The sequence below is a fragment of the Rutilus rutilus genome (assembly GCF_951802725.1).
Source record: "Rutilus rutilus genome assembly, chromosome: 10".
Lineage (NCBI taxonomy): Eukaryota > Metazoa > Chordata > Actinopteri > Cypriniformes > Leuciscidae > Rutilus > Rutilus rutilus.
Genome location: NC_140215.1, coordinates 8,613,684 through 8,640,130, shown reverse-complemented (window position 1 = coordinate 8,640,130; position 26,447 = coordinate 8,613,684). Strand labels below are relative to the sequence as shown.

Genomic DNA, 26,447 nt, shown 5'->3' with positions numbered 1-26,447 from the left:
GCTGTCATCACAATTTCCTTCCAAGTAAGCAATAATCACAGTAAGGAACCAATGTGTTGACTAGAATCCTCTATATTTCCACTCAGCCTGATAACATCCTTATGGCAGACCCTACTAGTGATCAGATCCGCTTATGTGATTTTGGAAATGCTGTAAAGTTCACGCCTGATGAGGCACAGTACTGCAAATATGGCACTCCAGAATTTGTCGCCCCAGAGATTGTTAACCAGACACCCGTCTCCAAGGCAACGGACATCTGGTAAAGCACCTGGTCCCTCTTTGACAGAACAGCTCTTGAACAAATCTGTATGCAGCTTCTAAAGTGTCATGAATACATAAGTGTCTTTCTCACAATTTGACTTTTTTTTTCTTACAGGCCTATTGGAGTTCTAACATACTTGTGGTAGGGTTATGTCAAATATCCCTATAATAAAATGATTTATATAATAAAAAATTATTATATTATATATTTACCTAGAATATTCATCACTAATACCAGTATCTTCAGCTAGACTTCATCAAAGAACTTTTTCTTGCAGTCTCACTGGAGTTTCTCCTTTTGCTGGAGAAAATGACCGCAGCTCTGTTCTCAACATCAGAAACTATAACGTGGCTTTTGAAGAAAGCATGTTTACCGACCTCTGCCATGAAGCCAAGGGATTCGTCATCAAACTGCTGGTGGCTGATAGATTGTAAGTGGAATCTACAGGGCTTATCTGCTGCACCATGCTCCTGTTGAAAATGTATTGTCAAGAAATTTGTTTCCACTGCTAAGAGCACTTTGTGTTAACTGCCAATTTGTTTAATGTTGTTTTATCTGCAGGAGACCCGTTGCTAATGAATGTCTTCGGCACCCCTGGTTCAAGGTAACAACAGAAACCCATAGCTATCCAAATGCGTTATTTAAATTAGTACAACATACTGTATATGCCACTTGAAGTTAATTTAAGTTGCAAACCTTTCAGAACCAAGGATTTCCTTTCTATAACTCTTATGGAAACAGTTGTTTACTTTGTCATTTTTAAATACATATTTCTTTCTTTTAGACCCTGAATAAGGGTAAGAGCATCAGCACAGAGCACCTTAAAAAGTTTTTGTCTAGAAGAAAATGGCAGGTAAGATAACATTAGGGACTTTTCAGCACTTAGAACATTATAGATTCTTTCCGTATGTCGTTGTAACAATGTTCACATCTCTTTTAGCGATCTCTTATCAGCTATAAATCTAAGATGGTGATGAGGTCTATACCCGAGTTACTGGATGACTCCTCCAGCCATATTTCCATTGCTGTTCCACGACATCTGAAACAAAGCTCACCACCACCTTCATCCTCTTCAGATTCGGATGAAGACATTGATGAGCTGCCTTTTATCCCAATGCCCCTCAACATGGAATTCTCAGGATCTAGAATGTCACTGACTGAAATTGTAGGGGATGATGAAATGACAGGTAGACCAAACGGAAATGCTGAGAGGCCTGCTTCAATCCATCAGAAGTCAGAGCCGATGGAAGTGGAGACGTCAGAGAGAGAGGGTGGAGATGTAGTTGCTAGGAGTAGAGCCAGAAAGAGGTCAACGCAAGAAGATGAAAAAGGATCATCTGATGAAGAACCAGCAGAACTGGCCAAAAGGGCAGAACAGGCCAAGAGACCAATGCGTCGAGGTTCAAGCATGGAGTCAGATGAGCCAGAGGGAGCGCGTCGCAGAGGAGAGTTGCGCAGAGGGAGCTCAGCTGACAGTGCCCTACAGCTCCACATTAAACCAGAGGAGGGCACTGAAGAAAGCCCAGCCGATGGAAGTAGAATTCTACAAAAGTCAGTATCTATGGAGATTCCAAGGAGGAGCCCAAGCCCAGGAGCTGCAAAGCTGAGCCAGGAAGACTATGCCCTGAAATTAGAACTGATGAGGCAGAGACTTCTCAGGGGTGGCTCTGTTGACAACAAGATGAGTGGATTAAGAGGCCCATTGCTGGAGACATTAGGTATGGGGGATGAGAAGCGTTTTGTGAGGGGGTCTCGCCTAGGTAACCCTCCACTTGTTAGAGCAGCATCCAGTGAGTCACCTAGAGATGACACCCCAAAGACCAAGATACTCCGCAAAAGTGCTTCCTTCAGCCAGGGTGATTCAGAGCCCATGCCATTGCACAGACGGATTGGAGCACCTCTAGAGATCCCACTGGCACAAATAGAGGAGAGGCGGCTGCAGCAAGCTATATCTATGTCTGCTCTCACAGAGCCAGTCAAGGATTCTCGCCCCGTAACCCCAAAAATTCATACGCCAGAACCAAAGAGACATGAGATGGAGAAAATTGAGGAAAAAGAGCCAGCAGTCTACAAGGACAATAAATCCGAAGAAGTCATTGTTGTGTCAAAGACTAATGCAGATGAAGTTAGAAGTGTTGATCAGAAGTCTTGGGAGACTGATGCACAAGAGAAGGGCCAGAGCAAGTTAGAGGAACCCAGTGAAGAGTCTGAAAAAGTTGCTGAAATTAAGCAGAAGACCCCCGTAGCAGAGGAAACAATCGAAGAAGAGGAAGATAAAGAAAGAGAGGACAAAGAGCCAGAGAAAGAAATGGAGCCACTTGCTCCAGAGATTGAGGTTAAAGAAGTTGAGGATGATGTAAAGGCATCAACAAAGTCTCCAGAGATCATTTCCACCAGCTCAATCATGGTGACCCCAACAGCTGCCCCAGCTCCCAGCCCCCACAGTGTCGTCTCAACTTATGTGACCCCATCTCTCCCTGCACGTACAGTGCTCCCAGATGGTAGGATGTCTGCATATGCCAGTATCATGCAGACCATCATGGTACCATCGGTCCAGGCATCTAGCCAACCTGATCCTGTTCCTGTCCCCACACCTTCACCAATGTCCACCCCATCATCAGTTCCAGTCTATGCACCCATTTCCAGACACATCTCTGAACCAACACTTTTATCAGCTTCTTCATCCAAATCAGATCTTCACCAAACCACTGAACATGCGGCAGTCTTTTCTCGGGTTGCCTCAACAGAACACCCTCCCAAAGAGCCAAGTCCTCCTAAGACTCCCACTCGTGCTTCCCCTAAGCGAGAGCCGTCTCCTGGAAGCAACATCCAGGACCTTACATCTGAGGAGGTCTTTGAAGCTCGCTTCAAAAAGCGTGAGTCCTCTCTCACTCGTAGTCTCAAACGTTTCTCTTTTCAGAAGACTGAAGAAAAGCCCACCACTGTTGCTCCTGAAACTGCAGAAGAAATGTATCGCCCAGGGCCAATTGGTGCTCCTTTAGAGTTTGTGCCAAGGAGGTTAGAGGAGAAGTCTAAATCAGTTCAGGATCTCCGTGAGGCAGAGAAGGACCCTGGATTTATGAGGAGACTCTCCATGCGCTTGAAAAGGACCCCATCAGTGGAGAGGCAGGAGGAGAAGCTCAAAGAGGAGGAGGCTTCAGCACCCAGGCGACGTCTGTCCTGGGCACTGGGACGGAGGGGATCCCAAGAAAAGAAGGAGATAGAAATGGTGAGGTTGGATGGAGGTCCTGAGCCTCCCCCAGAGCCTGAGTCCAAAGCACCTTCGGAGTCACCTATCCTTGCGATACGCAAGAAGATTGGCAGTACCATGGCAAGCTTATCCACAAGGATTAGGAGCCACTCTGAGGACAGGAAAGACGACAATGAAGGCAAGATGGAGCTCAAGAGGACACCTATATTCACCAAAATGCGTCGTTCCACCTCCGAGGGGGGCAGTCTGAAGAGAATGGGTGTCCCACAGAACCAACTGGCTGTCCAGTCAGGGAAAGGGACCTCATCAGAATCTCTCGATTCCATGTCAAGCATCCAATCAGAATCAGCTGTTAAAAGTATGCCAGGTTTTCCTGGTTAATGTTCTTATTACATTAACTCTTTCATGTTGTTGTCAATTCTCCCGATTTTAAAGACATAATTTTTCTTTCCCAGGTGCAGATACTGAGCGTAGATCACGGTGGGACCGCTGGGGCTTGACAAGGGGAAAAAGGGACAAGACAGTTTCACAACCAGACATACCAGCTTCCATTGCTAGGGAAAATGGCTCTCTCCGCTCTCGCCAGTACACAAATCAAACATCTGGTATTGTTTGTTTTATTTGCGTATTTCACTGTGATGTCTGCGCAAAAAGAGACATCTGTTTGTTTGATGACTTCCTGCTTTGTCATAAACATTAACATATATCATCAATGAATCAATTATGCATATAGATTTGCTTTGGCACAGCTGTGGGAGATAAATTATAGTGCCCGTCTTACTTTTTCACTGATTCTCTCAACAATTAGATTTCCCTCCTGTGTTCCATATCAAATTGAGGGACCACGTTCTCTTGGAGGGAGATCCTGTCACTCTCAGTTGCCTCCCTGCTGGCAGCCCTCACCCACACATCTCATGGATGAAAGGTCTGATTCAAATTATAATATTAGCTTTGATGGGACTAAAGATAATAGAATCTGACCTAAATTGAGTACAATATGCTTAACAGCTGATTATAAAATAACTGTTCAATATTGTAAGTGTATTATCTCACTTCTGTAAAGATTTTGTTCACTATGTTAGCATAGTGTCTTTCATTTCATACTAAAAGATGATTAAATGCATACTTTGTATATCTTGGTATACTATTCTTAATTGTTTTATATATATGATTAAGATAGATTATATATGATCAATTAAGAACAGTATACCAAGAAATATACAGTATGCATTTAATCAGGATCTGTACTGTGCAAAACCACGGATCCTACTTATGGTTATGTGCTGACATAACCAAACCTGTTTATTTTTTGGCTAAATATAGAAGGATGTCTTTCCATCTCAAAGTAACACCACCAAAATCAAAGTCTAAAATGTCAACATAAGCATTAGAGAACACCAGCTTGTAGCTTTAAGATTATGATTTTGGAAAAAGTTAAAGTTCCCAACTAACATTTTTGCTTTTCAACTTTGTCTATTCTCAGATAAGAAACCACTTGAGATTGACCCAAGGATGAACATGATATCCTGCCCTGATGGGAGGCAGCTGCTGATGATAATGAAGACCACCAAGAAAGATGCAGGCCTTTATGAATGTGTGGCTTCAAACGCACTGGCCTCTGTCACCAGCTCATGCGTTGTGTCCCTTGCTCGTAAGTTGCATGCAACAGTTTTTACACATTCGTTTTCTAAACTTTGACATGTCACTGGACATGCTCACGTTACATTGCCATAGTGAAGTTGCCTCAGATCTCTCATTGAAAGTGAATGAGATCCAGTCACTTTGCAGCAAGAATAGCTCTGTCAGTGTGAAAACCCCTTAAGGAGGGGAAAAGAAGAGAAGTACCACAACGCGACGTTCCAGAATTTCTCAGAAAAGTAAAGGCTAGAACAGAGATGAAAGTGGGACACAGTGAAAGAACAGTTTAATTTATTTTTTAAGAGTTAGTGCATAGCTCACAGCTAGACTCAGGAAGGAGCTCTTTTAGCCTTGAGAACAGAAATGCCATTGGCTTTCTCAAATCGTGAGCAGGCTAAAGCACTGCTTATTTTGCAAAGCCATTTTCTCCTAACAGCAGGTCATAAATTATTCACTCCTTGTTGTGCTTCAGAGCTGATTAATATGGAAAGGTGACTTGCTAGCAGACGTCCAAATATCATGCAGTTGCCTCACCGGGGACAGTTTTTTTGTGTTTAGTGCATGAAATGTGGCTATTATGATAATATCCCATTTTCCGCAGGGTTCCCAGGATCAAGGAAAATAGGGGAAATTGTAAAACTGTTGGGAATTTCTATAGTTTTATAGTTATATGATTGTTTATAAGTCCAGTGTATAAAACTTAAAGTCAGTACTGCCCTTACTGTTCAAAAGTTTGGGGTCTGTAAGATTTTTAAAATGTTTTTGAAAGAAGTTAACCTAGGCTGCATTTATTTGGTCAAAGCAGTGATAAATATTACTATAAAATAACTGTTTTCTTTTTTAATATTTTAAAATGTAATTTATTACTGTGATGCAAAGCTCCAGTCTTCAGTGTCACATGATACTTAAGAAATCATTCTAATATGCTAAACTGAAGAAACAAGAAACATTTCTTATTATTATCAATGTTGAAAAAATATATATAAATGTTTTGTAACACTGTAAATATATTTACTGTCATTTTTGATCAATTTAATATGTTCTTACTGAATTAAAGGATTACAAAAACTACTTACTGACAACAACATTTTGAATGGTAGTAATTATTTGTCAAGACAGATCAACCAAATAAGAATTTCTAGTAGTAGCCTAAAAACTGATTATTATTCTGTAGGTCTGCCTAATAGTCCTGGGACCCCTGAGGTTCCTCAGAAATATAAAAACACCGCCCTGGTTGTGTGGAGACCCTCAGACACCACGGCACCGTGCACCTACTCTCTGGAGAGGAAGAAAGAGGGTTAGTGGACATTTTTCTTTATTCATCTTGCTTTGATTGATGATTTAGAGTGTGATTTGTAAAGTACAGTATACTGTTGAAAAGATTGTCAGCTGCATTCCCTATTATTTTAAATGCAATTTTTTTAATGTTTCATAATGCTAATACTGTTTTGCTCCACTCTTAAAATCCACCCTCCATCTTGATTTCCCAAATTATTCAAATTTTCTTACTATTAGTTTATTTCATATGTACATAAAAAAAAAAAAAAAAATGGTGGTGAATGTAGAGGAAAGACCGTTATCTTTCCTTCTACTGCCCTCTTTTGGAAAGGATGGCTATTGCAACCAATTATTATTCTTTCCTACAGGTGAGACTAACTGGCTGATAGTAGCCACAGGTGTGGCTGACTGTTACTACAACGTCATGGACCTTCCAACTGGTGCCACATACAGGTTCAGAGTTGCCTGTGTGAACAAGGCTGGCCAGGGACCTTACAGCAACTTGTCTGAAAAAGTGGTCCTGGACTCAACAGGTGCACAAAAGTTTTGTCTAGATCAGTGATTTCCAACATAATAATTCTCTAAACAACACAATGTTCATATTCGTTGCAAGTGAACCCATATTGTTGTATTTTCTTTTACCATTTTAAGACAAAACAAGATAAAGAAATGTCACAAAAACTACCAAATTTGTCTAGCTTCTAACACATGACAATGAATTTGAACCAAAATATTGTAGTTTAATTAGATTGATGGCTTTGATGTCAACTACAAAATGTTTTCTCCTCCTATTTAAATGATAATATAACATTATATACACTACTGTTTTTTATTATTTAAAATAAATAAATACTTTCTCAGCTAGGATGCATTCAATTGATTGAAATTGACAGTAAAGACTTTTACATTGTTATATTCATCAAATAATCCTGAAACAAATATCATGGTTTCCACAAAAACATTATGCAGCAACTGTTTTCAAAATTTGCAATAGAAGGAAATGTTATTTGAGCACCAAATCAGCAAATTAGAATGATTTCTGAAGGATCGTGTGACTGAAGACTGGAGTAATGATGCTGAAAATTCTGCTTTATTGTAAAATATATATTCAAATATAAAACGTTATTTTAAATTGTGACAATATTTTCACTATATTACTGTTTTTGATCACCAAGTGTCACCTAGGTGAGCATAAAGAGACTTCAAAAATATAAAAAAAGTCAAACTTTTGAACAGTACAGTAGTGAAATATAATATAATATAATTTTGAATGGAACTTATGCATCTATGCTTCTTCGTTATTCAAATTCAAAGTCTTTTCTACAGCACCTCAAAAGTCCAGTGGAACAGTTGTTGTCAAAACGCTTTCTTCAGCTCCGGCTCCTGCACCAGCAGTAGTGACATCTACCATGTCTTTACCTGCAATGAAGCCTGCTGCAGTAAAACTGGCTACTTCAGCGCCCTCTACAGCCCAGCCGGTAAAGCCTGTGCCTCCTCCTGCGTCAGCTACTACACCTTCCCCTGCTGCCCTTCCCCCAAGTCATCGGACTGCGCCTGATGTCCGAACTCCACCTCCCGTTACTCCTACTCCTGCCAAAGCGAAGACCACTCTGACCATCACTGTGGCCAAACCCTCCCCAGCTCAGCCTCCTCCTGCCAAACCCTCACCGCCTGTCGTTCTGCCCAAACCTCAGACTCCTGTCAATGTGGTGTCTCCTCCATCTCAAACTCCTCCAATGTCCCCACCTCCACTGCTGTCCCCTCCGCCCGCTATCGGCAAGCCTATCTCCTCATTGCCTATGTATGCCCCGGCCACCACCACAGCACATGTGACCCCAGTCATCCCAAACACGTCTTCTCCTGCCCTGTCACCACCCGTGGTGTTAGTTACAAGTCTGAGTCCCGTAGGGGAGGGTACTGGCACACCCAATCGTATGACCCCAAGTGGACGAGCCACTCCTACAGGGCGCAGGACCCCTATAGGAAAACCTGGAGACTTGACCCTAAGGCAGGGTGTCCCCCAGAAACCTTACACATTCATGGATGAGAAAGCAAGGTAAAGTGCAATGACTGATCACTTTTATATTACCTTATCCTATTGTGTCTGAGCTTTTTGTATTTTTTTTTTGGCAACATCAAATACAAAAGTAGCTGTAAGTAATCCATATGATAGAATAGCATGATAAATGTTGTACTAGAATACATTATAAATAATTGGCTTCTATCTGTCATCATGTAAATCAGCTTTTGATGTAACTGCTGTTTTCACGTTCAACTGCTGAGTGAGATAAGACATGACCAAAGGACAATTATACCTTCACTTAATAGTTAACTACTTCATAGCTAACATTCAAGATCATCATGTATCATCATGCAAATCAGCTTTTGCCGTAATTGTTGTTTCAAATTTTGGAGTTCAGTGTTATATGTATATATATATATATATATATATATATATAATTAAATTAACACTGAACTCCAAAATTTTAAATATGAATATGAAACGAATTTGAATATGAAAAATGTGAAAAAAAAAAAAATATATATATATATATATATGTGTGTGTGTGTTTCTTATAATAATTAATATGTATTATATTATATATTAAAATATATATTATATAAATATATTATTTTATATTATAAATATATTATTTTATATTATAATATAAATATATATATATTATTCATTATTTTTAAATAGAATATATATTTATAAATATATATACTTTCTTACGGTGTGTCTGTATTTTTTTTAACTAATTCATAGTTCTTTTGTACAGTGGCCCCAAAAAATATTTGGACACTTGGACAAGATGTATATGTTTTGCACTATATTACAGATTATCAAACAGATTATTTTTTGTTGCAAAAATAAGTTTATTATTATAAGACAAATGACAGCTATTGATCATCATGCATTTTCTTCACCACAGAGGTCGTTTTGGCGTGATCAGAGAGTGTCGGGAAAACGCCACCGGTAACCTGTACATGGCCAAGATTGTGCCGTATGAGCCTGAGAGCAAGCAGGCCGTGTTACAGGAGTATGACATACTGAAGTCCCTCCACCACGAGAAGGTCATGGCTCTGCATGAGGCCTACGTCACCCCACGCTACCTGGTGCTCATCTCTGAGTGCTGCTCAGGGAAAGAGCTGCTCTATAGTCTGATTGACAGGTCAGAGACTGCTGCGTGCTTCTTTAGGTCCTCATGTCGCCGCTTTTCAATCCTTCCCCAGCACTTTTTGCATTGTGTGCTTCTTCACAAACACTTGACTTGATGGTGTACGGGGTAGTTGTATGGGGGTTGTGAACAGAGAATTGTGCTTGAAATTGAAATCGTGAAACGCTTTGTTTATCTCCCTTCCTAGGTTCCGATACTCAGAGGATGACGTGGTGGCATATATCGTACAGATACTTCAGGGTCTGGACTACCTGCACAGCCGGAGAATCCTGCATCTGGATATCAAACCAGAGAATATCATTGTCACTTACATGAATGTGGTTAAGATTATTGATTTTGGTAGTGCGCAGACCTTCAATCCACTGTTCCTGAAGCAGTTCTGCCCACCCATTGGAACACTAGACTATATGTGTAAGACAACATTTCTGCACATATTGTTTCATATATTTCAATATTTTCTTGCTAATATAAAAAAAGTCAGAGAGTCACTAGTTAACTACTCCTCCACTAGCAACCACTCAGAACACTTTCAACAGTCTTAAGTCGTGTTACAAACGTGGACAAACATTATTTATTTGCATCATATTCGTAATCTTTTTAAAATATTGTATGGTTGTTCTTTGTTAGATATTCCCATGGTATCCCATTCTTTCTCGTTTAAGTAATTGTGCATTTCTGTACTCTTTCTAATGTGTTTTTAATCTCTGCTGATTACTCAAAGCCCCTGAGATGTTGAAAGGAGATGTGGTGGGTCCACCAGCTGACATCTGGAGCATTGGCATATTGACTTATATCATGTGAGTGCTGTCCACTGCAACTCTGTCTTGGAAAGTAAACAAAGTCTATTTTGATTTTATGTTGACTTTAAATGTCCAGTTTTGCTGTGTGGTGCTTTCTGTGTTACCTCCAATTTAGTTAGCAATCTTATGTCAGCGGGAGCATTTGAATCGTTACAATTTCACATTCCAGAAGCTCTCTGGAGCTTGTGAGCTGTCAGTGTCTGCGATTATGTTTGACATAAATGCTATTCTAGTGTATAACTTGAAGCTTTTGTCATGCTGTACACCATTCAGGCTCAGTGGGAGACTGCCGTTTACAGAGAATGACCCTGCTGAGACAGAGGCCAGAATCCAGGCAGCCAAGTTTGACCTCAGTAAGCTCTACCAAAATGTGTCCCAAAGTGCCTCTCTGTTCCTCAAAAAGATCCTGTGCAGCTACCCTTGGTGAGTAAAACAGTGGCTGTATGTGTGAATCGCAAGAAACCTGTCAAGACCAAGTCAAATTTCAGCCAAAATCAAAAGGAGAACATTAAAAATTTTTGAATTGTGTCATTAAACTCGTGACTATTAAACACATTTTTCTTCACAATTCTAATAACTGTAAAAAAGTCAAATACATTTTAACAGTGAGGATCAAATTAGAATCACCATTGAGAATCATTGAGACTTATACATTTTAAATTATTATAATATTAATATTTGAATATTCATACATAATTGAATATACATATTATATTTTATATTAGGATTTTAATAAAAAACTATCAGTGTATATTTAATATTTATATATATACAGTATATATGTGTGTGTGTGTGTGTGTGTGTGTATATATATATATACATAATATATGTATATATGTATAAAATATATTATATAATATATTATAATATAATAATATATTATATTATATAATAATATACATATATAATAAGTTTATATATATATATATATAAATTATTTAGAAAATAGGTACTCATTGCTGTTGTAAAATGTTGTAAAATTGCTGATATTATTTAAAATGTTAAGTATTTATACATCATAGCAGTGTTGCTGCTTTTTTAAAATTATTTTTACTTTTTAAATGTCTGTATTTTTGATTGAATAATGTGAGAAATAATTTTACAGCAGCAATGAGGATCTAATTAGAATCACCATTGAGGATTATGGTAATTTCTCAATTATTTTAAGAATATTTTTTTAAATGATATTTTTGCATTATAATTGTGTTTTAAAATGTATTATTTTTGAAATTGTAATTTTACCTTCATTCACTCAACTGTCGCAGCTTTAATAACGTAGTGGAGGGGGGGTGGGCTATCAGACTCCGATGCTGAAAGACAAAATAAACGTATACGGCCCATACACTACACGGTTGAGCACATAGTGTATATTGCGTCATTTGGGACACATCTCTAGCTTTCGGGATAGGCCAGGCTATGTGTCTTTGATGTTGACTGATTCCTGTTTTTGTCTGTGTTTCAGGGCCCGTCCTACCATTAAGGACTGCTTTAACAACTCCTGGCTGCAGGACGCTTATCTAATGAGACTGCGGAGACAGACTCTCACATTTACCACCACACGCCTCAAGGAGTTCCTGGAGCAGCAGCAGCAGGTCAGGGCAGAGGTGGCAACAAAGCACAAAGTCCTTCTGCGTTCCTACCAGAGCACTCCACAAACCCCGTCCAGCCCTGCAGCGCCCATCTCTCAGTGAGCTCCACCACTGGACGTCCTCCAGAGAGATGACGAGACGGCTCCGGGGTTCTCCAGGATATGGACAGAGAGAGACACAGCCTCAGGACATCCCAGCCCTTGGTGGGCCCTTAGGGGGCCGCTAAATGTGCGGTGTGTGTGTGTACGCAGATAAAGCACAGAATCTTCTGGCCTCGCCACAGAGTTTACGCCACCTGAAACACACACACACACACACACACACACATACACACACAAAACCTGGCGTCCAAAAGCGTAATGGATTTCAGTGCATTACCCTCCGTTAGCTGTGGCCAGCATGCACAGTGCAGTTGTGTTGTCCTTACTTTAAGCTCCTCCCGTCCTACACTTCTTTCCTATGACTTTTTGACAAACCTATTTTAGCAGTTCTCAGCATTGCATCTCTGGCAAGTAGTCAGGAACTTGGACCCATCCTGGTTGAGAAGAGTGACTGTATTTCATACACGAAACTCAATCAAGAAGACTAGTCCATCACTCGACGCAAAAAAATGTCATGTTAATGTGTATTTTTCGTGGTGTCTTCCAATTGTGAACCAGGGCCTTGAGATTTGTGGAAAATGGTGTATATCTTTTTTTGAACTAGTTTTTATGGCATAAGTAATACTTTTATTACTGCCAGTTGTTATACTGTAGTGATTATCAGTATATATGAAACCTATTGACTGAAATCATGTTATCAAACGAGATGCTTTTTATCTTTTACTAAAGTGTTTTGATCTAATCTAAAGTGGATTGACTTTATTGTAATATTGAAAGGCCTCACAGCTTTAGGGAGTGACGTTTTTGCAAGAATTCCCAGTTCATTAAAGCACACACGGTTTGGTTTTCACTGACACTTAACGGATTCAACTTTTGATATGTTGAAGTCTTTGCGTTTAACACCAGGAATGTATTATATATCGCAGATTTCAGTGCATACAGTAGCATACAGCATGCATCGGTACAAATTCCTCTTCATAGCGTATCGGCAGCACCATTGGTTTCCAGAGAAAACTCAGTCCTTTGTGAATGCAGGAGGATGGTATAACGGCCAAAGTTGTTTATGTAGAGATCGGCTGATTCGAGATGTGCCTGGAAACTAGTGAACTTGTAATGCATGGATGGAATGGAGATGTCTCAGAGAAGTGCCATTTTTTTTCCTAAAGGGACTAGAATATGTTATTAAACATACATTAGCTGCAGCGTTGAATGTTTATGAGAATCTTTAGTGTAGTATATTATTTTGAAAGTTTTTGCTGAAAGATTCGCTTATACCCATGAATGAAAGTAACTTTATGGTTGAATGATTTTCACTATCTTTGGTCATTTGAAAAATATCTTGTTTTGATCTAAATCATCCAAAATATCTAAACTATATTAAGATATCAAATGTATCGTCCAAAAAAATCTGAGATTTTTTTTAATGACTTTTAATGAATGATCAAAAGCAGAACATGTATTCTTCAACTTTACACATGGAGAAATATGTCTAAAAAGAATTTTATTTTTATTTGAAACTATGAACGGGTGTTGATCTTGATTTGATTTACATAGTTTGTATTATTTGGATTTATTTTTGAACAGTTTGCATCCTGTTTGGTGAACATAGTCACAGAATCAGTGCTTGATTTATTTTTTATTTGTTTGTTTTGTTTAGTTGTTAATTTATCTAATGGACAAATGAATAATTCACATCCAAAAAAAAAAAAAAAATCATATTCACATTTACAGCAAACAAACCTATAACTTGCGAAACAAAGTGAAAGAAATGAAAATAGCATCAGGGTCCCACATTCATGAAAAAAAAAAAAAAAAAACTACTGTGAATATGAATTTGCCCTGTTATGCTCAACTCGGAAATATTTCATTGGCTAGAAAATGCTCTTTGTGGTAACATTTCCATAAAGTAATTTTAAACCTCCTTATCCAGTGATCAGAGACAACAGGAAAATACATGGAAATCCATTGGTCAAAAGGTGTGGGAAAGCTGCGGTAATGTTCTCATTGTTTTTAGCACAGTCCTATCGTGACCTCATCTGTCCACACACAGCAAGTGAACACCTTTGACCTTCTATCACATACATAAATATTGGCTTGGATTATACAGTAAATAGCTTGTTTGCTTAGTTTTCATTGCAGAACTAATTCAGTGCAAATGCTCTTCTGTTTTCCAGCACTTTGCATAAACGCCAACATTGGGTTTTTGCTTCTATCCAATTTGTTTATTATTTGTTTTAACTTGGGTTATTCAAATTGTTCAAGCTTCTAGTTTCAAATATATTATGGTGCGAAAACTAAAACAGAGAAAAAATTCAGACTCAATGTGTTGTTGTGAATAAGGTTTTATATTATTTCATTTGTGTGTGTGTGTTTACTACTCTTTCAGTCATGCCGAGCAACCCTTTAATGTGAAACTAAATCAAGCTTTTCTGGAATGAATTATGTTGCACTAAAACAGTGACAATGTGGAGATAATATGAATGTTTTACAGTAGAATGAAGTGTGTATATGTCGAAACCATGACTTTTCATGAATAAAATCAGCTGTCAGCAATACTCAACAGACTACATTAATTTATTGTTATTATTCCAGTCATTTCAGTGTCTCTAAGTGCATATTACAAAGTGGAAATGTCTAAATGTCATTACGAGACACTTTAGAACAATAACATACACATTTCACCAGATGTAGTTGGACTCCATAAACGGGCCATTAACTCACACTACATTCATGTGTTCAAGTGAAGCCAATCCAAATGTAAGGACTCTCAAGCTTTTTACATGTGCGCTATTTTATTTTGGACCATTGATGTTTCACATCTGACTCTATCAGCTCACAGTGTAATGCTCAGCCTTAGGGTTGTTTTCATTACAGGTTGACTATACAGCACAACTGCTTACTCTAGAACACTTGTTGATCTTTTAACCTCAGTATGTCATCTCTAAAATAAAGATACACAGGCAGGCAGATGTAGTCTCAAACTTGAGTACTCTGTATTTATAAAACGTACTCGGTTACTAACGTAACCTCTGTTCTCTCTAGAGAGGGAACGAGTATTGCGTAAGCTAGCTTACGCTGCGGGAAAGTCTCCTTTCACGAGATACTGAAGCCAAAAATTATCCTAATTTTTTAAACTTTGTCAACGCAGTGCGGCAGCCTGCAGACCTAGGGCAAGCGAATCGCGTGCCCATTGGCTGCTCTGCGGCAACTGCAGCAGCCTATGGCTGAGCCTTGCGCGTGACGTCACGTCCAATGAGCGCGCTTGGCGCGCTTAGTGCGTCACAGCCCGTCATTAGGGGTGTGGCTTAGAGTATATAAGCAAGGAACAGAGGCTGCTTCGCTGGTTTCTGTCGCATGAAGCGAAAATGAGCTCGTGGCGAGAGCACGGCGGGTTACGCAATACTCGTTCCCTCTCTAGAGAGAACAGAGGTTACGTTAGTAACCGAGTACGTTCTCTTACGAGAGGTTCTCTCGTATTGCGTAAGCTAGCTTACGCTGCGGGAACACCTTTGTCAACGCCGTGCGCGCGCCCAGCATCCTGAATGAATCCCGTGGGAAGCCCAGGGAACGCGAAACGGAGCTGGGCGGCCAGATACCACAGTACACAAGCACATAATATGGGGCAGGGAGCGGCACAGCCGGTCCAACTAACACTTCCATATAGTGTAGCTCAACCAGTAGAGCTAAATCAGCAGCGTAGCCCGCGCACAGACAGTGGGCTGGCTTACGCGAGACTTAGACTGATAGCACTTTGGCCTGCAAAGCGGGAACTTCCAGGTTGTAAAACCTAACAAATGTGGAGGGGGAGGCCCAGCCCGCCGCTGCACAAATGTCATGAATGGGAATCCCACTGGACCACGCCCACGATGAGGCCATGCCTCTGGTGGAGTGTGCCCGAATGCCCAAGGGGCACTGCAGGTTTTTAGATGCGTAAGCAGCTGCGATAGCATCGACTATCCATCTGGACAGAGTGTGTTTCGAGGCGGCGAGACCCTTGGTGCGCCCGCCAAACGAAACAAAAAGCTGCTCTGATTGCCTGAAGGCGGCGGAGCGCGAAATATAGCTTCTCAGCGCCCTAACTGGGCAGAGGAGGTGACTATCTGCCTCGCAGCCAGTAATCGGCAGGGCTGAGAGGGAAATGACCTGCGCTCTGAAGGGAGTGCCCAAAATTTTTGGGACGTACCCATGCCTCGGTCTGAGAATAACTTTAGAGTCATTAGGTCCGAACTCGAGGCACGCAGCGTTAGTGGATAACGCGTGAAGGTCTCCCACACGTTTTACTGAAGACAGTGCTATCAGAAAAACGGTTTTGAGCGTGAGGTATTTCATATCCACAGTTTCTAAAGGTTCAAAGGGATGTGCTTTCAGTGCGTCTAAGACCAGTGAAAGATCCCACATAGGAACCGAAGGGGGTCGCGGGGGGTTCATCCTCCTCGCTCCTCTAAGGAAGCGGATGACCAACTCGTTCCTTCCTAATGCGCGGCCCGGCTCTGACACAGAGAGCGCTGAAATGGCCGCGACATAGACTTTGAGCGTGGAGGGGGACCTGCCCGCGTCCAGTAGCTCTTGAAGGAAACACAATACTTGCGAGACCCCACATGTCTGTGGATTGAGCCCTTTGGTAGTGCACCATTTGTTAAACACAGACCATTTAGACGTGTAGAGCCGCCTCGTGGAGGGGGCTCTAGATTGTATGATCGTGTTCATCACCCCTTCTGGTAGATCAGCATGTAGTTGTTGAGGCTCCACGCATGCAGAGACCAGTGCTCTGGGTGGGGATGCCAAATCGAGCCGCGGGCTTGAGAGAGAAGGTCTCTCCGCACCGGAATCGGCCAGGGGGCTGAGTCTGCCAATTGTATGAGTTCCGGGAACCAAGCTTGGTTCTCCCAGAACGGGGCTATGAGGAGCACTGTGTGGCGCGCTTTCCTGACTCTCTCGATGACCTGAGGCAGCAGAGAGACTGGCGGAAACGCATATAGCGGGCCGCTGGGCCAAGACTGGGCCAGCGCGTCCTCGCTCTTTGAAAAGAACGCTGGGCAGTGTGCGTTGTCTATTGACGCAAGAGGTCGACTTTCGCTCTGCCAAAGCGGCGCCACAGCGACTGGACTGTTTGAGGGTGTAGAGACCACTCCCCAGGGGGAACGTTGTCCCTGGACAGTCTGTCGGGGCCCTCGTTCAGATGGCCAGGCACATGCGATGCTCTCAGAGAGCGCAGAGAGTGCTGAGCCCATACGAGGAGGCGTTCCGTCAGGGCGCAGAGTTGCTTTGATCTGACACCGCCCTGGCGGTTCACATAGGCCACTACTGAAGTGTTGTCCGTGCGGACTAGAACATGGTGACCACGGAGGAAAGGGAGGAAGTGCATGAGCGCTTTCTCGACCGCGAGCATCTCTAGACAGTTTATGTGTAGGAGATTCTCCTGGTCTGACCAGTGGCCAAAGACCGGTCTGCCTTCGAAGAGCGCTCCCCAACCTAGGTTGGACGCGTCTGTAGAGACAACTTTCCGGTGTGAGACCACTCCCATATTCACTCCCGTGTGATACCATTCGGCTGCTAGCCAGGGCTGCAGGGCTGAGACACAGACCTGAGTCACTCTGATTAGCGAGCCGCCGGTCGCCCAGGCTCGATGGGATACGCGCGTTCTCAGCCAGCGTTGAAGCGGGCGCATGCGCAGTAAACCCAACTGAAGCACTGCTGCAGCTGAGGCCATATGCCCCAGAATGCGCTGAAATGCCTTCAGGGGAACCCGGTTGCCTTCTTTGAAGGATGCAGCGAGGCGCTGGATGCGGCGCGCGCGCTGCTCCGTCAATCTGGCCGTCATCGCCACCGAGTCCAGTTCTATTCCGAGAAAGGAAATCGACTGCCGGGGCGAGAGCGAGCTCTTTGTCCAGTTGACCGCTAGACCCAAAACCTCCAGGTGGTCGAGTAGCGCTGTTCTGTGAGACATAAGTTCTGTCTCTGACTGCGCTAGAACGAGCCAATCGTCCAAGTAGTTCAGAATTCGCATTCCCTGACTCCTCAGGGGAGCGAGAGCCGTGTCCATGCATTTCGTAAATGTACGGGGTGCTAAAGACAGGCCGAACGGCAGGACTGTGTATTGATAAGCTCGACCGTCGAAGGCGAATCTCAAAAATGGCCTGTGACGGGGAGTTATCTGGATCTGGAAATAAGCGTCCTTCAGATCGAGAGAGATAAACCAGTCTCCTGGGCGAATTTGCGCGAGGATCTGTCTGGTTGTAATCATCCTGAACGGCCGTCTCATGAGGGCTTTGTTCAGATGTCTCAGATCTAAAATAGGTCTTAATGCTCCGTCCTTCTTGGGAACGAGGAAGTAACGGCTGTAAAAGCCTGACTCGCTCAGAGAAGGATGCACCTGTTCTATGGCCCCTTTTCGCAGCAGCTTTGTTATCTCTGCTTGAAGCAGGTGTGCTGTTTCCAAACTCACTTTCGTTTCCGTCTGCGCTAGTAAAGCGCGGAGGGCGACGAGCAAATTGGAGCGAATAACCGTGTCTTATGGTGTTGAGCACCCATTCTGACGCGCCCTGAATAGCCTCCCATGCTTTTGCATGCATAGCTAGGGGTCGAATGGTCTCTGGGTTCAGATCGCCGCGTTGCGCGGGATGGGGAACCTGTATCAGAGAAGACGGGGCGGCGCGCGCGCCGCCGATGCTCGGACACGAGGGCAGAAGAACAGGGCTGGCCGACTGTGCAGAATTTAGTAGCTCGATCTCGGACGATGGAGCGTGAACTGCTGTCAAACAACCCAGGCGCGAGGGCGGCGTGGGGATTATGGTGTCTGAAAGTGGGCGCGCGTGCTCGTGAGCTGGCGCGGGATATGCACTTATGACACGGCCAGTGTTTGGGGGCTTTATGAGGTTTGCAACCTGTCTGGCAGAGCGGGCAGTGGGCAGGTGTGAGCACAGGGCTGTGGGCACATTTCCTACACTTGATGCTCGAGCGGAAAGTTTCCGCTTTAAGAGATAGCGCTCTGGACGCGTTGCCATGGGAACCTGGTCTGTGTGAGGCAGTGAGCACACGGGAGTGGGCACTTTTTCTACACTTAAAACCCCTGCGGCTTGAGCCGTAACAATTTGAGGTAACTGAGTGACAGAGCGAGCAGCGAGTAGTTGTGAGCACGGAAGTGTGGGCACTTTTACTACATTTAGTGCTCGAGCGGTGTGAGGCCGCTTTATGAGAGAGCGCTCTGGGCGCGTTACCATGGGGATTGCACTTGTGTGAAGCAGTGAGCACATGGGTGTGGGCACATTTTCTACACTTAAAGCACTTATACTCTTTTTGAGATTTATCTGGGTCGCCGTGAAAACGGCGTTTGTGTGCAGGCGAGCGAGTGTAATTACTGGCTCGTTGGCTGCGGTGTGTGCTGCTGCAGTAGCCTGAACATAGGGGACTGACAGAGCTGTGCGTTTTGATGGCGGTCCGGCCGTAGCGGGACTCAACCATCTTTTCCTCCTTGCGGATGCTAGGAGGACTTTGCGGGCTCGGGCTTCAACGCGATCTTGGACCGCGGGCCCCGTGGGGGCGGCGGTCTGTGACGGCTGGTCGAGCGCGACCTGGGGCGATTGCCCTGGCGCCGCTGCGAAGCGTTGGGGGGCCTGGAAGAGCGCTGGTTAGAGCTGCGCACAGGAGGCTGAGTTTGAGGGCGGCCTGTGGCTGAGCTCGAACGGCGGGGCAGGAAGAGGTCCATCGCCTGCGACGCCTTCTGTACCTCAGAGAACCGATCCACAATTCCGTTGACCGCAGGGCCAAAGAGGCCGGTGGGCGAGAGTGGTGCGTTCAGAAACACAGCGCGCTCTGACTCACTCATGTCCGCGAGCGTCAACCATAGATGTCTGTCGATGACGGTGAGCGCGGCCATGGATCTGCCGATGGCTTGAGCAGCGGTCTTGGTAGCGCTCAGCGCGAGATCCGTAGCGCTGCGGAGATCGGTAAAGGCAGACTGATCCGAGCCCTTCTCGTCCAGTTCACGGAGGAGGTCGGCTTGAAGGATCTGAAGAATAGCCATTGAGTGCAGGGCGGAAGCAGCCTGGCCGGAGGCGGCGAAAGCGCGGCCGGCGAGAGCTGAAGTGGTCCTGCAGGCTTTAGACGGCAGGGCAGACTTTGAGCGCCATCTAGCAGACGGCGGGCAAAGGTGCGTTGCCACAGCATCCTCAACGGCGGGGATGCCGTTATAGCCGTTCTCGGCGGCTCCGTCCACCTGGGAGAGAGCCGAGGAGACTGGCGAGCGGAGTCTGGTGGAGAACGGAGCGTTCCAGGACTTAGAGAGCTCGGCGTGGAGCTCAGGCAGGAAGGGTGCTGACCTAGAGGCAGGCGCAGGGCGGCGGCTAGGCAGAAAAAACCCGTCAAGGCGATTGGGCTCCGGCTCCTTAGGTGGAGACCAATCCAGTCCCATTCTCTCGACCGCTAAAGTGAGGAGGCGGAGAAGCTCCGCGTCAACACTAGCGCGGGTTCGAGAAGACTCCAGAGTAGAGGGGGCGGAGCGGTGAGAGCCCGACCACTCCTCGCTGTCAGACGCGAGCAGAGAGCAGCTGTCAGCGGCATCATCTGCATCATCCCCCAGGGCGACGGCAGTGCGGGCAGTGGCCGGCCGCTGCGCGTCGGAGAAGGGTGGGGGGGAAGGAGAGAGCGAGGCTCGCGGGAGGGGTTCCGGCGAGCGCTCAGCTGTAGCGTCCAGTTCCGGCGGCCTTTGAGAGCGACGCTTTTTCTTTCGTGGCCCGGAAGAAGCGGCCGGGGAAGATGGAGTGTCTTCGAATTTAGCGAGTCGAGCCCGTAGGGTCGACATCGGTAAATCTTCACACTGTTCGCAGCCGCCCTCGGAGAGAGCGCGAACAGCGTGGTCAAAACCCAGGCAGAGAGCGCACAGCACGTGGCGGTCTCCGTCGCTGAGCGAGGCTCTGCACGAGCCACAGGATGTGCGAGGCATTTGAAACAACGCCTCGCGCTCTTTTAGATGCAAGTGTGTCGCGGCGGACACACACACACACAAAACAGAGCAGAAAAAGGATATAAGTGCCGGATGGCGCAGCAGGCAGGGAAGGCTGAAGGCGGCGAGCGGCCGGCGTCCTCAGGCTGAGATCCTCGGCGTGCTGGTCGCTGGATTCAACGGCGGCTTCCTCGGAGATCAGCGATGCGAAGAGCTTCGCTGAAGAGACAGAAATCAGCGAAGCAGCCTCTGTTCCTTGCTTATATACTCTAAGCCACACCCCTAATGACGGGCTGTGACGCACTAAGCGCGCCAAGCGCGCTCATTGGACGTGACGTCACGCGCAAGGCTCAGCCATAGGCTGCTGCAGTTGCCGCAGAGCAGCCAATGGGCACGCGATTCGCTTGCCCTAGATCTGCAGGCTGCCGCACTGCGTTGACAAAGTTTAAAAAATTAGGATAATTTTTGGCTTCAGTATCTCGTGAAAGGAGACTTTCCCGCAGCGTAAGCTAGCTTACGCAATACGAGAGAACCTCTCGTAAGAGAACTCAGGCACAATAGGAGGACAACTGGACATTTGCTGGATCCTGAGTAGAAGTAAAGGTCAAAGTACTTCTTCAGGTTGAGTATTAGTTGATTTTGTTCATTAGCCTCACATAAAGCTTTTTAAAGAACAATAATTTTGATGCACACTACCGTTCAAAAGTTTGAGCTAAGAATTTGAGCAAGAAGTCTCTTATGCTAACCAATAGGCTACTGAATTTATGTGATCTAAAATACAGTAATCTTGTGAAATATCATTACAATTTAAAATAAACTGATTTGTAATTTAAGACATTTTAACATTACAACATGTTTACATCATTACAACATGTAATGAAAAAGCTGAATTTTCAGCATCATTACTCCATTCTTCAGTCAAGTCAAGTCACCATTTATATAGCGCTTTTAAAGCAGCTTTACAGTGATAGGAAATTAAAGTAACAAAGATTGTTTTGGCTTTACAGCAGCTCTAGAATAAAGTTATTGTCCAGCTAAAGTTTGTTTTGATTGATTCACTTCCGTTGCAAAGATAATTAGTTATTAACTCAGGGGCCGCTAAAACCCTTAATGTGCTCCGGCCCACTCATTCTCACAACAACAGTGCCTGGTGGCTCGAGAACCCAAACCTTGAAATAGGTTCCAAGGAACAGGTCTTGAAGAAAAAATATATATATATTTTTTTTTATCTCTGCGCAAGCTTCAAAAATGCAAACCTGTGAAAACGCTGACGGCGTGCACATGCGTATTACGTGTTCAGTCTATAGATTTGCGTGTTTGAATATATATTTGCGCAGACGTGTAGTCTTTCTTTACAAATTGACCTAAACAAATTACTTGTCTGGCCTTAAACCTTTATAATACAGAATTATTTATCGCTTCCGAGTAGCCATGTGAACTGAAATTTTTTGGACTTTGTTTTATCTGTACAGAGGTAAAGGGAAGGAGGCCTTCACAGGGGAGAGACTAGTCACACTTCAATGACTGCGTTGTTGTCACGTCCAGGCGCAGGTCCTACATCAGATCTGGATCCGGCCTGGATCCGGCGGACTGCGGTAAACCTCGGATAAACAGAGAGACTAATATTAGTGTAGATGCCATCCTTCTTATGATGTAACAAGTACATCAGGATTTATGGGAAGTGTTCCCAGTTCCGGCTTGACTAATCTATGCAGCCTAACATTGAATTATAGAAGTTTATAATGTGTTATGTGTATGCTAGGTCAAAGAGATGTGTTTTTAGTCTAGATTTGAACTGACAGAGTGTGTCTGCTTCCCGGACAATGTTAGGAAGACTATTCCAGAGTTTTGGTGCTAAATAGGAAAAGGATCTAAAAGTCGATTTTGATATTCTAGGTATTATCAACTGGCCGAAATTTTGAGATCAATAGACGTGAAGGACTATAATGCGTTAAGAGCTCACTCACGTACTGGGGAGCTAAATCATTTAGTGCTTTGTAAGTAATCAGCAATATTTAAAAATGCATACAATGTTTAATAGGGAGCCAATGCAGTGTTGACAGAACGGGGATAATAAGGTCATACTTCCAGGTTCTAGTAAGAACTCTAGCTGCTGCGCTTTGGACCAGACAGAGTTTATTTATTAAGCATGCAGGGCAACCACCCAGTAGAGCATTACAATAATCTAGCCTTGAGGTCATGAACGTATGAACTAATTGTTCTGCATTTTTCATTGAGAGCATATGAAGTAATTTGATACATTTTTAAGATGGAAGAATGCGGTTTTACAGATACTAGAAATGTGACTTTCAAATGAAAGATTGATATCAAAGAGCACACCCAAGTTCCTAACCGACGACGAAGGTTTGACAGAACAGCCATCAAGCCATCAGTGTCACATGATACTTCAGAAATCATTCTAATATGCTCAAGAAACATTGGTTCTTATTAGTAATGCTGTTAACAGTTGTGCTGCTTAATATTTTTGTGGAGAATGTAATAAAAAAATGTCAAGACTCTTTGATCAATAGAAAGATCAAAAAGAACAGCATTTATTTTAAATAGAAATATTTTGTAACTTTATAAATGTATTTACTCTCACTTTGGATCAATTTAATGCATGCTAGCTGAATAAAAATATGAATTTCTTTCCCAAAAAATGAAAAAAATCTCACTGACCCCAAATTCTTGAATATACATATAAAAACCTAATTTAGAAACAATCAACTTCTTTTGTAATCATTTAAAGCTAATTGACTGCTAGCTAACTTGTTGTGTTAGTAAATCATCATTACAATCTCACACACTATCAAAAACCCATGATCAGATCCCTTTTCAGTATGTCATAAACATTTTGACATAGATGAAACAGTTTGCAGTTTAATTTTCAAGATTTCTCCAGTCAAATCTGTCAGTCCAAAGGCAGCAGCAGCACTTCCAGGATGCCCTTTAAACATGAATGACCCTCAAGTCTAAGAAGAAACAATCCACATCCAAGCTTCATAGCAAGAGCATTGGTGAGTCACAATCGGATATAGACAGAGCTCTATTTAATACTGTGTGGCTCAGCTGCATGTAACAGCTGACCTTTGATTTGTCGTCTGCATGAATGTGTACCATTGTCTGTTCAATTAAAGAAAGAGCTGCAACAAAAAAGGCCCTCCAATGTGTCTGCAGGAACTGAAAGATATGGTTCTGCTGGAGTTCAGTGCAGTGTCTTTCCAGGCCCCTTCATCCTCTTGTCAAAGGATAGGAAACAGCTGAAGGATGGGCTAAGAACACATGTTTTTGAGGATCCTGATGTTGTGGCCCTGGTCATGTGTTCAGCCATCTTGGATGACCTAGGCAGAGATATGTTCATCTATATGCAAACTCATGTCACCATGAAATCAAAATGGAAAATTCTTGTTTTTTTTCATTTATTATAAATGATTTATCCATGCATTTTTTTTTTTTTTTTTTTTTTTTTTTTATTCACATGCCCTCATAACCTTTAATCAAAATGACTACCCTCCCTCTTGCAGCGACATCTCTTCTCTGATGACGTGTTTACTGGCACGAGGGCGGGACAACCTGTCACTCACATGACATTGACCAATAGCAAACCACAACCATCTAATCTGTTCCCGATGGACAAAAGCAAGTCCCAACCTACATTTTTTTCTTCTTTGAGAAGCTCTTTCACTCAGATCGTCACAATTGGGAAGAAAAGACGCAACTTGCATTTCATACTGACTTTGATGTCTCTTATTGACCTAATTGGTTGTATTTTGCCCTGTAACCTCTCTGTTGTGGCTGTTTCAGCGAGACACCAATAGGCTACTTTCCTGACCATCAAATACACTTAGCCAGCAGATTCTGGGAAGTATAATGTCCTCTGAGCAGTTAGAGACACAAGTTCTCTTCTCTCTTGTGTGGTTTATATACTTCAAAGTGTGTCCTTTGTCTTCAATGGATTGATGCCTCTACAGCATGTCACTATAGGCCTACTAAAATAAATGGCTTGCTGAAGACCTCTTTAACTGGGCTATATAAAACCTACTGTATCATATATGCAAATGTGTAGCCTATTATCAACATGATCACAACTTTGCTGAAAAACCTGTTGCACACCATGTCTGTCATTTGATTGATAGTTTGTACTTGTTTACAATAAAAGGGCTTTTAGAATAATTCTAAAAGCACCCCCGTCATGGTAACGTTAGCCTAAGCTACAGGTCTTTTTTGTTGTTGCTGTATTTTTATAAAGTAAAAAAAAATATTTAAAACATGACGTGGTCGATCATTAATCAATTCACAAATAATATTTTGTCCCCGTGATATATGGTTAACTTACATCCTTGATCTGGTTCATATCTCATACAATGGTGCTAAAAATTAAGCTAAAAACGGTGTGATATTTTTTGGAAGAACTTGTGATGTGACAAAAAATGTTCAAACTCATAATCCGGAGGGTCTTGCTGATGCTTTCATTGAATGACTGCAGACTGTTAAGTGTAGTGTGTGATGAATACCAATGATGTAAACTCTGTAATCAACATGACGGAGTGCGCGAACTTTGAGGACTCTCCCTATCCTCCATTCTAAAGACGGTCTCAAGCCCCCCGCGCTCGCAGCTCCTGCCAAAAAAGTTCACAAGAAAGTTGTCTTGCTTCTTAAAAAGAGTAAAATGCACACGCATTCGTTTGAAAATCATTCAGGTCTTACTACTTATGATATATATTCCCTGACGGACGTTAGAAAAAGCTGTTTTAACTTCGAACTGAGCATTCAGTTACGCCGAGGCCAAGAGATCTTTTAAACTTTGTTTGCGTATTGGATTTTGTAAAATTTAAAGGGGCAACGCATATTAATCAAGTCCGAGTCCAAGCGATTAAGACACTTTGTTCCAAAGTCAAATGTATTAATATTATCCAGTTCCAGTAAAAGAGGAAGAAAAAGAAACGAACGAGAATACTTACACTGTAGAAATATGTTATGGTTTTAACAAAATTGTTAAATAAAATATATGCTAAAGTTAAGTGGACCCCACCAAAAATCAAAAATTAATTTTCAGAAAATCTTTCAAATCTGAAATATTCCTCTTGAATATACAAGCATTTTTTACTTAAAAAATTAAGTATTAAGTTTTAAATTTGGCCTATAATATTGTGTGTATGGTATTATATTCATGTATTTATTTACATACTGTGTGATACTTAAATAATAAAACCATTAAAATGACAATTATTGATTTACTTTTTACATGTATATTACATTTTACACAATATATATTACTGTGCGGAACAACAACAACAAATTAGCTAAACTTTAATTGTGCTGAGCTGTCTTGGTTTGTGGGGCCACCTAAGTTTCTATTGAGTAGCCTATTAAATATGTTTTATTTGAACTGGTACTAAATGAGATGTTCACAGGTAGCCTACTGATAAATGCGCTCGGTTTTCT

The 26,447-nt window shown here is 42.8% G+C and overlaps 1 protein-coding gene across 1 annotated transcript in view; it reads left to right on the top strand.

Moving 5' to 3' along the window:
• spegb (striated muscle enriched protein kinase b) overlaps positions 1 to 14,616 on the top strand; it is a 75,905-nt gene extending 61,289 nt beyond the window's left edge. Inside the window, exons 25-41 of the mRNA XM_084420590.1 lie at positions 87 to 259; positions 377 to 403; positions 540 to 692; positions 824 to 866; positions 1,047 to 1,115; positions 1,203 to 3,831; positions 3,929 to 4,078; positions 4,282 to 4,398; positions 4,957 to 5,124; positions 6,286 to 6,408; positions 6,758 to 6,922; positions 7,716 to 8,445; positions 9,326 to 9,565; positions 9,759 to 9,982; positions 10,293 to 10,368; positions 10,645 to 10,794; positions 11,834 to 14,616. Of these exons, the coding sequence (XP_084276716.1) occupies positions 87 to 259; positions 377 to 403; positions 540 to 692; positions 824 to 866; positions 1,047 to 1,115; positions 1,203 to 3,831; positions 3,929 to 4,078; positions 4,282 to 4,398; positions 4,957 to 5,124; positions 6,286 to 6,408; positions 6,758 to 6,922; positions 7,716 to 8,445; positions 9,326 to 9,565; positions 9,759 to 9,982; positions 10,293 to 10,368; positions 10,645 to 10,794; positions 11,834 to 12,062 (5,466 nt within the window). The 3' untranslated portion in view covers positions 12,063 to 14,616. The remainder of the gene's footprint in view (positions 1 to 86; positions 260 to 376; positions 404 to 539; positions 693 to 823; positions 867 to 1,046; positions 1,116 to 1,202; positions 3,832 to 3,928; positions 4,079 to 4,281; positions 4,399 to 4,956; positions 5,125 to 6,285; positions 6,409 to 6,757; positions 6,923 to 7,715; positions 8,446 to 9,325; positions 9,566 to 9,758; positions 9,983 to 10,292; positions 10,369 to 10,644; positions 10,795 to 11,833) is intronic.
• Positions 14,617 to 26,447: the final 11,831 nt, after the last annotated feature.